The sequence below is a fragment of the Astyanax mexicanus genome, chromosome 6 (assembly GCF_023375975.1).
Source record: "Astyanax mexicanus isolate ESR-SI-001 chromosome 6, AstMex3_surface, whole genome shotgun sequence".
Lineage (NCBI taxonomy): Eukaryota > Metazoa > Chordata > Actinopteri > Characiformes > Acestrorhamphidae > Astyanax > Astyanax mexicanus.
The window spans coordinates 7,574,026-7,589,783 of NC_064413.1; the positions used below are offsets into that span (position 1 = coordinate 7,574,026).

General features: G+C 38.5%; 1 protein-coding gene across 1 annotated transcript in view; it reads left to right on the forward strand.

Annotated features, from left to right (window-relative positions):
• The first annotated feature begins 289 nt into the window (after nt 1-289).
• pitpnc1b (phosphatidylinositol transfer protein cytoplasmic 1b) overlaps nt 290-15,758 on the forward strand; it is a 58,265-nt gene continuing 42,796 nt past the window's right edge. Inside the window, exons 1-2 of the mRNA XM_022674005.2 lie at nt 290-1,047; nt 10,181-10,329. Coding sequence (XP_022529726.2) covers nt 1,000-1,047; nt 10,181-10,329 — 197 coding nt within the window. The 5' untranslated portion in view covers nt 290-999. The remainder of the gene's footprint in view (nt 1,048-10,180; nt 10,330-15,758) is intronic.

Consider the following 15,758-nt stretch of genomic DNA (forward strand, 5'->3'; position numbering starts at 1 on the left):
CACTGGACAAGTCCAGACACACACACGCGCGCGCACACACACACACACAGCTATGGAGGCAGTCTGCAGGTAGCTCTTGTGACCCAGATTCTGTGCAGAAGGTTTGAGCTTTATTCTCACTCTCTCACCTCACAATCTTCATCCTGATTAGGGGGAGAGGGAGGGCGAGAGAGAGGGTGTGTGTGAGGGTGTGTGTGTGAGGGTGTGTGTGTGTGAGAAAGAGAGAGAGAGAGAGAGAGAGAGAGAAGGAAAAAGAGAGAATGGTAGAGATTAGAGTGAGGTGGAGGGTCAATGGCTGAACACAGCAACTCAGGTGTGAGTGAGGGGGAAAGGGGGGAGGGGTAGAGCGAGAGAGAAAGAGAGAGAGAGAGAGAGAGAGAGAGAGAGACAAAGAGAGAGAGAGACAAAGAGAGAGAGAAAGAGAGAGGTAAGTTTGTAGTTTGAAGAGGGACAGGAAAGAACTGGGAGGGAAGTGAAAGCAGAAGTGGGCAGGGCCGAGTAACACAGGCCGAGTTACACAGAAAACAACAGAGAGAGAGAGAGAGAGAGAGACAGAGAATGAGAATGTGTGAGAGAGAGAGAAACTGAAAGACAGACAGACTTCAAAAGAACAGGGTTGAGTTTCAGACCTATGACGTAAAACTATCTGCTCGTAAACGACAAGACAGAAGGAAAGAGCTGAGATAGAGAGAGAGAGCTAGCAAAAGAGAGGAAGAGAAAGAAAGAGAGCCAGAGAGAGAAAGAGAGAGAGCAATCAGTTTAGAGGGGAGAGAGAAAGAGAGGGAGGGAGGGTGGTCTATCTTATGATAACAAATAGCTGAGTTAGATGAACATGCCAGCAGAAGTTTGCAGGTAGTTCATCCCACTGGAGAGAGAGAGAGAGAGAGAGAGAGAGAGAGAGAGGGAGGGAGGGAGAGAGAGAGGGAGGGAGAGAGCGAGAGAGCAAGAAATACAGTGAGAAAGAGAGAGAAAAAGAGAGAGAGAAGAACACATCTGACCATGTTAATGAAAGAGTACAGGATCTGCATGCCTCTAACTGTGGAGGAGGTAAGAACTATTCAATTACACTGTATGTGTGTGTGTGTGTGTGTGTGTGTGTGTGTGTGTGTGTGTGTGCGTGTGTGTGTATGTGTGTGTGTGTGTGTGTGACCAGGGCTCTGCTGAAGGAGGGCCAGTGTTTACAATTCCCGTCAGACATCTGATTTATCTAATCAGGATTAGCAGATAGGAGCTTCTCCACAAGTGCCTCTCATTTATTGAAGTTTATTTAAGTTTTTTGAGGTTCATTTAAGTTTATTTGCGTGTATAGTTGTGTATAGGTAATACTCTCACTGGTCAGACACACAGTGTATAACCATGTTCAGCTCAGCCATGGTACTGAATAATGTCTGCATCAATAGTTAATTAATAGTATTCTATTAATACTATAGCAGTACTATGTATTAGTACTGCAGAAGTAATGTATTAGTATTTTATTAGTACGGAGTAGTACTGTATTAGAGCTAGAGCAGTAGTGTATTAGTACTGTATTTGGCCTGTAGCAGTAAGGTTTTAGTACTAAAGCAGTAGTGTATCAGTAGTGTATTAGTACTAGAGCAGTAGTGTATCAGTACTGTATTAGAGCTAGAGCAGTAGTGTATTAGTACTGTATTTGGCCTGTAGCAGTAAGGTTTTAGTACTAAAGCAGTAGTGTATCAGTAGTGTATTAGTACTAGAGCAGTAGTGTATCAGTACTGTATTAGAGCTAGAGCAGTAGTGTATTAGAGCTAGAGCAGTAGTGTATTAGTACTGTATTTGGCCTGTAGCAGTAAGGTTTTAGTACTAGAGCAGTAGTGTATTAGTACTGTATTAGTGCTAGAGCAGTAGTGTATTAGTACTAAAGCAGTAGTGTATCAGTAGTGTATTAGTACTAGAGCAGTAGTGTATTAGTATTGTATTAGTGCTAGAGCAGTAGTGTATTAGTACTAAAGCAGTAGTGTATCAGTAGTGTATTAGTACTAGAGCAGTAGTGTATTAGTACTGTATTAGTGCTAGAGCAGTAGTGTATTAGTACTAAAGCAGTAGTGTATCAGTAGTGTATTAGTACTAGAGCAGTAGTGTATCAGTACTGTATTTGGCCTGTAGCAGTAAGGTTTTAGTACAAGAGCAGTAGTGTATTAGTACCAAAGCAGTAGTGTGTCAGTAGTGTATTAGTACTAGAGCAGTAGTGTATTAGTACTAGAGCAGTAGTGTATCAGTAGTGTATTAGTGCTAGAGCAGTAGTGTATCAGTACTGTATTAGTGCTAGAGCAGTAGTGTATTCGTACTAAAGCAGTAGTGTATCAGTACTGTATTAGAGCTAGAGCAGTAGTGTATTAGTACTGTATTAGAGCTAGAGCAATAGTGTATTAGTACTAAAGCAGTAGTGTATCAGTAGTGTATTAGTGCTAGAGCAGTAGTGTATCAGTACTGTATTAGTGCTAGAGCATTAGTGTATTAGTACTGTATTAGTGCTAGAGCATTAGTGTATTAGTACTGTATTAGTGCTAGAGCATTAGTGTATTAGTACTGTATTAGTGCTAGAGCAGTAGTGTATTAGTACTAAAGCAGTAGTGTATCAGTACTGTATTAGTGCTAGAGCATTAGTGTATTAGTACTGTATTAGTGCTAGAGCAGTAGTGTATTAGTACTAGAGCAGTAGTGTATTAGTACTAAAGCAGTAGTGTATTAGTGCTAAAGCAGTAGTGTACCAGTACTGTATTAGTGCTAGAGCAGTAGTGTATCAGTACTGTATTAGTGCTAGAGCAGTAGTGTATGGTACTAAAGCAGTGGTGTATCAGTACTGTATTAGTGCTAGAGAAGTATTGTATTAGTACTGTATTAGTGCTAGAGCAGTAGTGTATCAGTACTGTATTAGTGCTAGAGCAGTAGTGTATTAGTACTAAAGCAGTAGTGTATCAGTACTGTATTAGTGCTAGAGCAGTAGTGTATGGTACTAAAGCAGTGGTGTATCAGTACTGTATTAGTGCTAGAGCAGTAGTGTATCAGTACTGTATTAGTGCTAGAGCAGTAGTGTATCAGTATTGTATTAGTGCTAGAGCAGTAGTGTATAGTACTAAAGCAGTAGTGTATCAGTACTGTATTAGTGCTAGAGCAGTAGTGTATTAGTACTAAAGCAGTAGTGTATTAGTACTAAAGCAGTAGTGTATCAGTACTGTATTAGTGCTAGAGCAGTACTGTATTAGTACTAAAGCAGTAGTGTATCAGTACTGTATTAGTGCTAGAGCAGTAGTGTATTAGTACTAAAGCAGTAGTGTATCAGTACTGTATTAGTGCTAGAGCAGTACTGTATTAGTACTAAAGCAGTAGTGTATCAGTACTGTATTAGTGCTAGAGAAGTAGTGTATCAGTACTGTATTAGTGCTAGAGCAGTAGTGTATGGTACTAAAGCAGTGGTGTATCAGTACTGTATTAGTGCTAGAGCAGTAGTGTATGGTACTAAAGCAGTGGTGTATCAGTACTGTATTAGTGCTAGAGAAGTAGTGTATCAGTACTGTATTAGTGCTAGAGCAGTAGTGTATCAGTATTGTATTAGTGCTAGAGCAGTAGTGTATATTACTAAAGCAGTAGTGTATCAGTACTGTATTAGTGCTAGAGCAGTAGTGTATTAGTACTAAAGCAGTAGTGTATTAGTACTAAAGCAGTAGTGTATCAGTACTGTATTAGTGCTAGAGAAGTAGTGTATCAGTACTGTATTAGTGCTAGAGCAGTAGTGTATCAGTATTGTATTAGTGCTAGAGCAGTAGTGTATAGTACTAAAGCAGTAGTGTATCAGTACTGTATTAGTACAAGATCAGTAGCGTATAGTACTGAATCAGTAGTGTATTAGAACTGTATTTGGCCTGTAGCAGTAAGGTATTATTACTGAAGCAGAAGTGTATCAGTATTGTATTAGTGCTAGAGCAGTAGTGTATCAGTACTGTCATAGTACTAGAGCAGTAGTGTATTAGTACTAAAGCAGTATTGTATTAGTCCTGTTTTTAGCCTGTAGCAGTAAGGTTTTAGTACTAAAGCAGTAGTCATCATTTTTTGTTTCTTGTTTTTTCTTTTTGCTAATAATTGCGCCAACAGTTTTAAATATTATCCCCACTGTAATTTTGTGGCTTATTCTAATAGAAGAACATTCAACATAAAACATTAAGGCTTTTATTTAAATTACAATTTATGAAGGAATCAGTCATTACAGAAAAACAGTTGCTGAATATTTTACGTAGTTCCATAAACACTTTAAACTTACCTATAGTGCCCAAAATGTAAGTTTTCAAAGAGATATTTCTCAAATAGTTATTTCTGTTCTTCTATTGCAAGTGAGATATACGTTTAAAATCAATTTATGCTATTTTCTCCTTGAAGCCAAGGGAAATAAAATATTAAAATTATTTTCAGTTACAATACCCTTGGTTTTCCAGTTCCAAATTTCAATGTGCATTAATATTATCTTTCAAGGCGCATTTTTAAAGTATTCAAAAATGCTGTTAGCTGCTAGCTAACAGACTGTTTGTTATGCTAACCTGGCTAACGCTAGCTGTCCACTGTTTGGGATCAGTACTCTGGACTGCTGCTGGGCACGATAGCAGCTTTAACACTCGACTAAACATACTTCAGGGAAAAGCGCACCCGGGTTCAGGAAAAAAACGGCAGAGCCTCTTCCAACTGTTAGCTACCAGACAGTTTGTAATGCTAACCTGGCTAATGCTATCTCTTCTGCTGTTTACCTGTGCTGTTCCAGGTAGTGCTAGTGCTCTGCAGTGCTTCTAGTGGCAAACAATATTATATGATTTGCTGCCGGTTGAAGCATTAAAACTGTTTTTCACCTATGCAAAAATGCATACAGGAGCTTAAATTAAAACCAGTATACTGCCTCATTCGGTGCTACAGACACAAAAAAAACTAATAATAAAAAAAAACAATGCGGGTAATTTAGCTCATTTGAATGCATTGTGATTTGAAATAGGTAATGCAGGTCAATTTGATTATTTAAAAAAAAATGCTCATAATTTTGTTAATTTAAAGAAATAATAAAAGTAATTTATTTAGCTAATTTAGAAATGCTCATTCCTCATGAGATGTAATGGAAGAAAATAAGCTTATTTTAAACACAAAATTCAGCTGATTTTGCTAATTGAATGTAGGTATTTTTAAAAAGTAATTCTTTCAAAGATATATATTATTAGTAGTAATTTGAATAGAAAATGTGAGTAACGAAATGTAACGATACAGTGCATTTACTTTTCAGCAAATTTAAAGACATAATATATAATATTAGTTAAGCTTTAGACATAATGCAGGTGTATATTGGTAATTAGAAGAAACAATACAGGTTAAATTTAGATCATTTTAAAAACATGGCTTAAAAGTAAAGAACTTTAGAAATAAGTGGAATAAATGTATACTAATGCCAAATGAGATGTGGTGCCTTTAAGTGGTGTATAAATATAATCAGACAGACGGAGTTATGCAATTTTTGATATGAAAACAATGTTATGTCACCGCAGTGTTATGTTTTAGTACTGAGGTATGCAGAACCCTTTTGAGGCGTGTGTGTGTGTGTGTAAGTGTGTGTAAGTGTGTATGTGTGTGTGTTAGCATGGGGAATTTACAGCAGCCTTCAGCACAACTGAGCTGAGATTTTTCAACCAGGTTAGGCTGAACTTTAGCATTAGGTTGAGCTTTAGCTGGTGAAGTGGTTTAGCCTTTGACCACACTCTCGTATCCCGAGGTAAAACTTTAAACCGGACCAGAACAGATTTACACCACGCTGTGCATCTTGAGTGTGTTGGTATTTATCACGTTGTGGGGACAACAGTCTGTTTACACAGTCACACAATGAGGACCTATTGTGATATGAGGACCAAAAATCAGGCTAATAGGAAATGCCATATAAACTACACTGAAAATGTGTTTATTGGCTCATACTATATGTCTACCACGGCATGTGTGTAAGTGTGAGAACGTTTGAGTTCGTTGCGGAGCGTTTGTCTTTGAATCCGTCTCAGCATGCAGCTGTTTTTCCAAAAACAAGCCGGACTGGTTGACCTGTTTCACCCCTCAGGCTGTGGAGAAGAATTCCCAAAAAAAGCACAGAATTTTATATCGTAAACCCAGAGAAGACACTGAAGTGTATCACACTCTAACTCAATTACACGAGGAGAAACTGTACTTGTGAAATTTATTGAACTATATTGCAATCTAAATTAATGCAAAGAGCAGAAACAATACTATAGTTGTCATATGGGTACCAACTTAACTCAATTCAGAGATTCTACACTGTGCTGCAATGAAAGAATGTGCACTGTATCACAATGTAACTCAATTTTAAGAGGAGAAACTCTTAAATGAATAAAATTAATAAAATTATGGGAACTATATTGCATTCTAACTCAATTAAAAGAGCAGAAACTGTACTGTAGTGGACATGTGGGTACTTTATCACAGTCTAACTCAATGCAAAGAACAGAAACCATACTATAGTGGTCATGTGGGTACTTTATTCCAACTTAACTCAATTCAAAGATTCTACACTGTGCTGCAATAAATGAATGTGTACTGTATCACCATATAACTCAATTTAAAGATGAGAAATTGTAGTTTAGTGTAATTATGGGAACTATATTGCAATCTAACTCAATTAAAAGAGCAGAAACCATACTGTAGTGGACAGGTGGGTACTTTATCACAGTCTAACTCAATGCAAAGAACAGAAACCATACAATAGTGTTCATGTGGGTACTTTATTCCAACTTAACTCAATTCAAAGATCATAATCTGTACTACACTGACAGAAGGTGTACTGAACTTAACTCAATTCAAAGCTCCTACACTGTGCTGCAGTGAAAGAATGTGTACTGTATCACAATATAACTCAATTTAAAGAGAAGACATTGTACTTTAGAGAAATTATGGGAACTATATTGCAATCTAACTCAATTAAAAGAGCAGAAACCGTACTGTAGTGGACACGTGGGTACTTTATCACAGTCTAACTCAATGCAAAGAACAGAAGCCATTCAATAGTGGTCATGTGGGTACTTTATTCCAACTTAACTCAATTCAGAGATCATACACTGTGCTACAATGAAATAATGGGTACTGTATCACAATTTAAATGGGAGAAATTGTACTATAGTGAAATTATGGGAACTATATTGCAATCTAACTCAATTAAAAGAGCAGAAACCGTACTGTAGTGGACACGTGGGTACTTTATCACAGTCTAACTCAATGCAAAGAACAGAAGCCATACAATAGTGGTCATGTGGTATTTCAACTTAACTCAATTCAGAGATCATACGCTGTACTACAATTAAATAATGTGTACTGTATCACAATAAAACTCAATGTAAAGAGGAGAAATTGCACTTTACTGAAATTATGGGAACTGTATTGCAATCTAACTCAATTCAAAGAGCAGAAACTATACTCCAGTGGACACGTGGGTACTTTATTCCAAACTAACTCAATTCAAAGATCATAAATACAATGTAATAGAATGAAAGTATGGGAACTGTATCCCAATATAACTCAATTTAAAGAGAAGAAACTGTACTTTAGTGACATTATGAATACTATAATTATAATCTAACTCAATTCAAAGACCAGATGCAGTATAATAATAACGGTATGGGTACTGTATGCATTCTGACTCAATGCACTATACCAGTGTGGAAGTGTGGGTACTTTACTACTATTGTAACACAATTAAATGATCAGAAACTGTACTATAGTGAAAGTGTGTGTACCGTATCATAATTCAACTCAATTATATAGTGGAAACTGTACTATAGTGGATATATAGGTAGTGTACCCCATTCTAACTCAATTATAAGAGCAGAAACTGTACTATAGTAAAAGTATGGTACTGTGTCTTAACTCAAATAACCAAGCAGAAAAAATGCTATTGGTAATTAGTATTGGTAATATTTGCCAATCTCAATTAAAAGTTCAGAATTCATTAGAATAGGTCCTGTATCAATATCTAATTTAGGTCAAAGGCGGGGAAAATACTGAAAAGTACACTAAAATTAGTGAATGTATTACAATATTACTCAATTATTATTGGAGAAAAATTTACCTTAGTAATGTATGTGCATTGTATCAATCAAAATTAATTAGAAGAGCATAAACCGTATTAGAGTGGGCACTATATTTTAATCTGACTCCATTAAAAAAGCTAAAATCATTCTATAGTAAAAAAGAATGGGTATTGCACTAATTATTTCATGTAATTAAAAGAGTAAAAACAACACAATAGAAGACATATGGGTAATATATCCCAATCTACACCAGAACCTGTATGTATTAGTAAGGGTTTGGGTCCTTTATCACATTATACTGTAACTCTATTAAAAGTACAGAGAAAATGTGCTGTATTGTAATTATGATTACTGTCACAATCACAATCTAACAGAAAATGTAACAGGAAATGTACTATAGCGACATTATAGAAACTGTCAAAATCTCTCCAAACTAAACAGGCAGAATCATATTCATAATCATAATCATATTATAGTGGTAATATGGGTACTTTATCACAATCTAACTCAATTAAAAGAAATTTCACTATAGTGAAATCATGGGTAAAGAAAAGAATCTAACTGAATTAACAAGCAAAACTACATTAAAGTGAGGGACAGCTTTACAATCTATTGAACTGAATTAAATCGAATCAACTTTATATATCCCCAAAGGGATCTACATCATTTGAAAAGCACAGGAACTGTATTATAGTGAAAGTATGGGTATAGTATCATAATCTAACTCAAAAAAAAGAAACAGAAACAGAAAAGAAACAGTCCTGAGAGAGCACAGTTGGTCTTGCTCTCTCTGGGTGGGTAGATTGCACTCTTTCCCCTCATCACTCCTAGGGTGATGTGGATCAGCACAAGGCATCTGTGAGCTGATGTATCAGAACCGAATCACTGCGCTTTCCTCCGAGTGTGCTGTGATGCTACTCGGCAATGCTGCGTCATCAGCAGCAGTTCAAAAAGAGGCGGAGTCTGACTTCACAAGTTTTAGAGTAGGCATGTGCTAGTCTTCATCTTCCTTGTATTGTGGCATCACCAGTAATGGGGGTATGCAGCTGAGTAGCAGCTAAATGGGTAGGACAATTGGGACAATAGTGAAATCATGGCCACTATATCACAATCTAACTCAACATAAACAACAGAAACTGCACTATAGTGGAAATATGGACACTGAATCATAATTTAACTCAATTTCAAGGTCAGAGACTGTACTGAAATGACAGTATGGGTGCTGTATCACAATCTTCTGTCACATCACTAACACAGCGGTAGCATCTAAATGAGCAGTATCTCTGTGAATGGCCGTCAGTCATTGTTGCTTGTTGGGAGCTTTTTCTCAGTGAAGTTGATCTTTCTCCCGATGCTGAGATAATGAACTTCATGAGCGCACTGTCGTAGTCGTCATGGATGCTGGTTGATGAGAGCTGGATGATGAATGGCTGCTTTTTAAATGCAGCTTTCAAAACAAATGGTCCCGATGAAGGAAAAGACATCTCTGAGGGTTTCTCACAGTCGTGGGTTGCCAGTTTATCAGTGTCCTAGCAGAGATGAACGGCTGAAGTTGGAGAGAACTCAAAAAGACTGAGAACAGAGAGGTCAAATATCGGCGAAACCCAACCGTGCCTGAATGGTTCCTGTGTAGCAGCACTGCTGCCAACATTAAGCTCAGTGAAGGGGTTGCATTAGGGGCCAGGATTCTGCTAAACTAAAAAATGATTGAGGTCAGAAACACAATTTTTAGAAGACTGACTAAGTGAATAATTGATTAACCAACAGACCTATCAATCGATCTTTTAACTGTGATGTTAGTAGTGTTGCACAGTATACCATATAATTATTATAACAACATTATAGTGCCCTATTTATTTAGTAGTGGTACTTTTTTTGTAATCGGCACCAGGCAGAACAAGTCCCAAAGGTGGAACGAAGCTTCCAGTAAAGTGAGTTTTGTCAAAACTGTTATGTTGAGGCCACAATAACTTAAAAGTAGCTTAAAAGTAATCCATAAAGTAACTTTGATGATGAAATGATGTGGCAATGCAGTCAAAATCCACAAAATCAGCTTGATTTTAATTTAACATACATTAACTCTCTCTCTCTCTTTCTCTCTCTCACAGTATCAGATTGGGCAGCTGTACATGATCAGTAAGCACAGCCATGAGCAGAGTGGGGGAGGCGAGGGTGTGGAGGTGGTTCGCAATGAGCCTGACACCCACCCGGTGTACGGACTAGGCCAAGTGACAGAGAAACGCATTTACCTCAACAGGTAAGCATATGCATATGCGCACACACACACACACACACACACACACACACACACACACACTTACTGTGTTTGCAGGTAGAGGTCTCACGTAAAAAAAAAAACTACTTTGTTACTTAGCGTATTTTGCGCGGTATTTTGTGCACTATTAGGTGCACTGGATTATACAGAGCACTATCAATAAACATCTATTTTCTGGTCTATTATAAGGTGCATTATATGACACTAGTAAGGAACAGGGGTGTCGCCATGTTTTCGTTCTAATTCAGCAGGGGCTCGCCGCTGGGTGGCGGTGGGGGGGGGGGGGGTAGGTTGACTAAGTTAAGTAAAGCTAAGCTAAGCTCAGATTTTCAGATTTTTACTAAGGCTGGGTCCAGCACCATTAGGGACTAGCCACAGTTCGCACTACTAAATGCTGCCCAAAAGCACTACACTGAGAAACCCTGAGTGTTTCGTTAAGCCAGAGTGATATTAAATAGTTGTTCATCCCATGTAGCTTGTTTTAACATGCTAAACATGCTCTCCTGTGAACGGCGAAAGACCTAGCGCTTACCACAGTTAGCGGCCAATGCTAATTCTGTTCCAGCAGTGCTAGCTGAGGTTATCAGCAGCTACAGGCTACAGGCCGATAATACTCACCTTTGAATGTTAAAAGAGCTAGCGCTGAGTGCGATTAGCGGCTTATGCTAATTCTGCTCCAGAAGTGCTAGCCAGAGCAGAGCAGCAGGCTTCAGGCCAATAAAACTCACCTCTGAACAGAGGAGGGGGAGGTGGTGGTGAACTATAGGCCCCTGTGGAGTGATATTGTTTCGTATTTTCTGATTTTAAAGTTTGTTTGACGATTTAAAAACAAGTAAGTATATTTTAAAAAAGCAAAAACTAAATAAATCTGTAAGTGCAGCACTGTACTTAAGATGCATGAAAATGTCGTGGTAAAACGGCGCTCAGAAGCACCTGGGGGAAGCTTCCGGTTCTCCAGTACCTCCTTTACTCCTTCACTCCTTCATAATGGCTCTTCCTCTCCTCCGTCAGCCTGTCAGGTAGCTGATGAAGGCTGATGATGGAGTCTTTTTGCGAGCGTCCTCATGACTGTAATTACTCCGCTTTAGAGTCTTTAATTGGTGTTTGATGCACAGCTGGCTTTACGCTCTGCCCTTCCTCCTGCTCTGATTTCCTCTCACCATTACTCTGAACATGCTGGAGTAAACTGAAGCTCAGATTTCTCAACTTCACACACAGCCCAAGCGCATTTCTGATATTTTTCTGTGTATTTTTATATATATATATATCATACGGTAGTTCATACGGTATATCGGAGGGTGATTTTGAACCGGTATGCGTTTTTCTCATACCGTCACACCACTAGAGGCACTGCGGAGCACTGTTTAGAAGTGTAGAAGAAGCACAGTAACGGCAGCTCCGCTCAGTCTCACTTTCAACTTTTCTTCCACAGTGTCTGCCTCTTTGTAAAAAGCTAAACATCTAGTTAGCTCGCTCATCATTGAACAATTTGTGTACAATAGGTTTGAAACTAATGAAACAAAATAATAAAAAAAAAACACACAGAATAACAGTTCCAGCTCATACTTTTATGATAACATTTAACAACACAACAAAAAACTGATTAATGTAATTTATGTAAAAATTAAGTCATTTTAAGTGACTGCCTATTTAAAGCAGCACTAGGTAGGATTTCCTTGATTTTTGATCTTTTTAAAGAAGTAAAGTTACAGCTTGAAACTCACTGCAGCGCTTCATTGAGGTGTAATAGGAGGAGTAGCGGTGCTCTCGTGTCTGTGCCGGAGCTCCTCTGAGCTCAAACCAGACTCTGTAAGTTTTCCGAGGCGGCCGCGACCAACGCTCGCGAGAACTGAGACCTGCTTTCCAACCTTTAGTTCTAACAGTTCTACAAGGACTACTGGTTCATTCTTCACAAACTAACATACAGACACTCTGGCAGAAGCTGGAAAGAGACCGAACATGTCTGTGAAAGCCAGAAAACGAAAAAGGGAAACTAATCCGCCTGAAACATTTATTACAGCTGTAGGGGGAGCCCACGAGCACAAAATCTCAATCCTACCTATAGTAGAGCTTTAAGAAGCAACAGAAGTTTTTCATTTGTTAGAGTTCATTTGTAACGTTTCTAACATATTTAGGGTGTTTTTTACTCACTTTTTTCTCTCACGTAAGGTTAATTCTTTACAGCTTCAAAAACATGTATTATGCAAATTAGGCGGTGACGTCATTTAGCTACTCTTAGCAACTTTTAGGACAGCCAATAGCTACTTTCCTTACTGAGGAGTTGGCAACACTACTCAGCTCAGTCTCACGCTGGTTTGCCTAAGAAAAAAACATGAGAACAAAACTCCTGAAGCTTCTGCTGTTATTCCTTTCAATATGAGTAACTATAGCTGTGTTTCAATATATTAATACTGTAGCTTAAATGATCATTTTAATCCACACTGAACTAAATGTATTTTTTAACTGGAGAACTAGGGAAATTATAATAAACTGATGAACAGCTGTTTAAATACTATTAAACTTGTGTTTTACTTGTGCAATAAAGCTTTTGAAAAATATATTTTTGGAACACTTACATTTTTGAGTATTTTCTTTTGGTTCATTTATAGTGTTTATGGAACTATATAAGATATTTAGTTTAGTAAAGGAAGTTGTGTTAAACTTGTTGGCGTATCTCATTTTAAAGTATCTTATTAAGTTGGCTTGGAAAAGCCAACTTATTGTTCTTCGTAATCTTCTTATTTTTTTTATTATTATTAAGTTGGCTTGGAAAAGCCAACTTATTGTTCTTCGTAATCTTCTTATTTTTATTATTATTATTAAGTTGGCTTTGGAAAAGCCAACTTATTGTTCTTCGTTTTCTTCTTCTTATTATTATTATTCTTACGCCTTTTTTTCTGTACGCTACTCCTCCTAGAGCTTTTATCGTAGAATCACGAAACTTTCACGGATTGTAGGACCTATAGTGAATTACGTTGCTTGTGCTTTTTGGAGCGATTTATCGTACGGTTTTCGTAAAAACTTCGTAAACGTACGCATTTTTTCCCCATAGGAATGAATGGGGGAGAATTTTGAACGTCCGTGACGGTCACAATTTTTGAGATACGGAGACCAAATTCGGCGAGCTAATAGATCTTATCAAGATCTTTAAATTAATAATAGGTTGCGAAGCGATACGACGTACGGTTTTCGTACAATTGTCGTACGAAGTTTTCCCATAGAAATGAATGGGGGGCCCAGAGTTCCATCTCACAGACGAGCAGCTCTGCGCACGGAACCCCTTCTCTCCCCTGCTCCTCCAGTACTGTGAGTGTATGGAGGAGCTGCTGTATGGAGCAGCTATCAGTCAAAAGTTTGGACACCCCGGGCACCCCAGCCAGCGCTTTGCAACCACCTATTAACTGTTTAGCAACCACTCTCTCTTTCTCACTCTCTCTCTACTTCTCTCACTCTCTCTTTCTCACTCTCTCTCTACTTCTCTCACTCTCTCTTTCTCACTCTCTCTCTACTTTTCACTCTCTCTTTTGCTCTCTACTTATCTACTTCTCACTCTCTCTTTTGCTCTCTACTTCTCACTCTCTCTTTTGCTCTCTGCTTCTCTATTTCTCACTCTCTCTTTTGCTCTCTACTTCTCACACTCTCTTTTGCTCTCTACTTCTCTATTTCTCACTCTCTTTTGCTTTCTACTTCTCTATTTCTCACTCTCTCTTTTGCTCTCTGCTTCTCGCTCTCTCTTTTGCTCTCTACTTCTCACTCTCTGTTTTGCTCTCTACTTCTCTATTTCTCACTCTCTCTTTCTCACTCTCTCTCTACGTCTCTATTTCTCACTCTCTCTTTTGCTCTCTACTTCTCTATTTCTCACTCTCTTTTGCTCTCTATATATCTCTTTCTCACGCTCTATGTCTCTATATCTTTTTCTCTCTACTTCTCTATTTCTCACTCTCTCTTTTGCTCTTTACATTTCTTTATTTCTCACTCTCTCTTTCTCTCTTTCTCACTCTCTCTCTACTTCTCTATTTCTCACTCTCTTTTGCTCTCTACTTCTCTATTTCTCACTCTCTCTCTACGTCTCTATTTCTCACTCTCTCTTTTACTCTCTACTTCTCTATTTCTCACTCTTTCTTTCTCTCTTTCTCACTCTCTCTCTCTACGTCTCAATTTCTCTTTCTCGCTACTTTTCTATTTCTCTATTCTCTCTTACTCTTTCTTTATTTCTCGCTCTTCTCTCTACTTCTCTTTCACTCTACTTTTCTATGTCTTGCTTTCTCTTTCTATCTATCTCTCTACTACTTCCTCTTTCTTTCTCTACTTCTTTATTTCTCGATGTCCCTTTTTCTCTAATTCTCTTTTTCTCGCTCAATATTTCTCTCAACTTGTCACTCTTTTTCTCACATTCTCGCGTGTTCTTTCTCTTTTTCTCGCGATTTTCTCCCTACTTCTTTATTTCTTGCTCTCCCTTTTTCTGTACTTCTACATTTAACACTCTCTCTTTTTCTCTACTTCAACCATTTTAGAAATGATAGCAACAACCTAGCAACCAGTTATCAACACCTTAGCAACCACCTGGTAAACATTAGCAACTGCCTAGCAACCACTTTAGAAATGATCACAACCGCTCAGCAACCATCTGGAATATGTTAGCAACTGCCTAGCAACCAGTTAGCAACACCTTAGCAACCACCTGGAAAATGTTAGCAACTGCCTAGAAACCACTTAGCAACCACTTTAGAAATGATCACAACTGCCTAGCAACCACTTAGCAACCATGTGGAATACGTTAGCAACTGCCTAGCAACCAGTTAGCAACACCTTAGCAACCACCTGGAAAACGTTAGCAACTGCCTAGCAACTGCTTAGCAACCACTTTAGAAATATTAGCAACTGCCTAGCAACCAGTTAGATACACCTTAGCAACCACCTGGAAAACATTAGCAAGTGCCTAGCAACCACTTAGCAACCATGTGGAATACGTTAGCAACTGCCTAGTAACCATTTAGCAACCACCTCGGATACCATAGCAACACCTTAGCAACCGCCTAGCAACCACCTAGCAACACCTTAGCAACCACCCCGGATACCATAGCAACCACCTAGCAACCACCTAGCAACACCTTAGCAGCCACCCCGGATACCATAGCAACACCTTAGCAACCATCTAGCAACACCTTAGCAACCACCTAGCAACCACCTAGCAACTCCTTAGCAACTAACCCGGATACCATAGCAACCGCCTAGCAACACCTTAGCAAGCATCCCGGATACCATAGCAACACTTTAGCAACCACCTAGCAACACCTTAGCAACCACCTAGCAACACCTTAGCAACCACCCCGGATACCATAGCAACCGCTTAGCAACCGCCTAGCAACACCCTAGCAACCACCTAGCAACACCTTGGCAACCACCCTGGA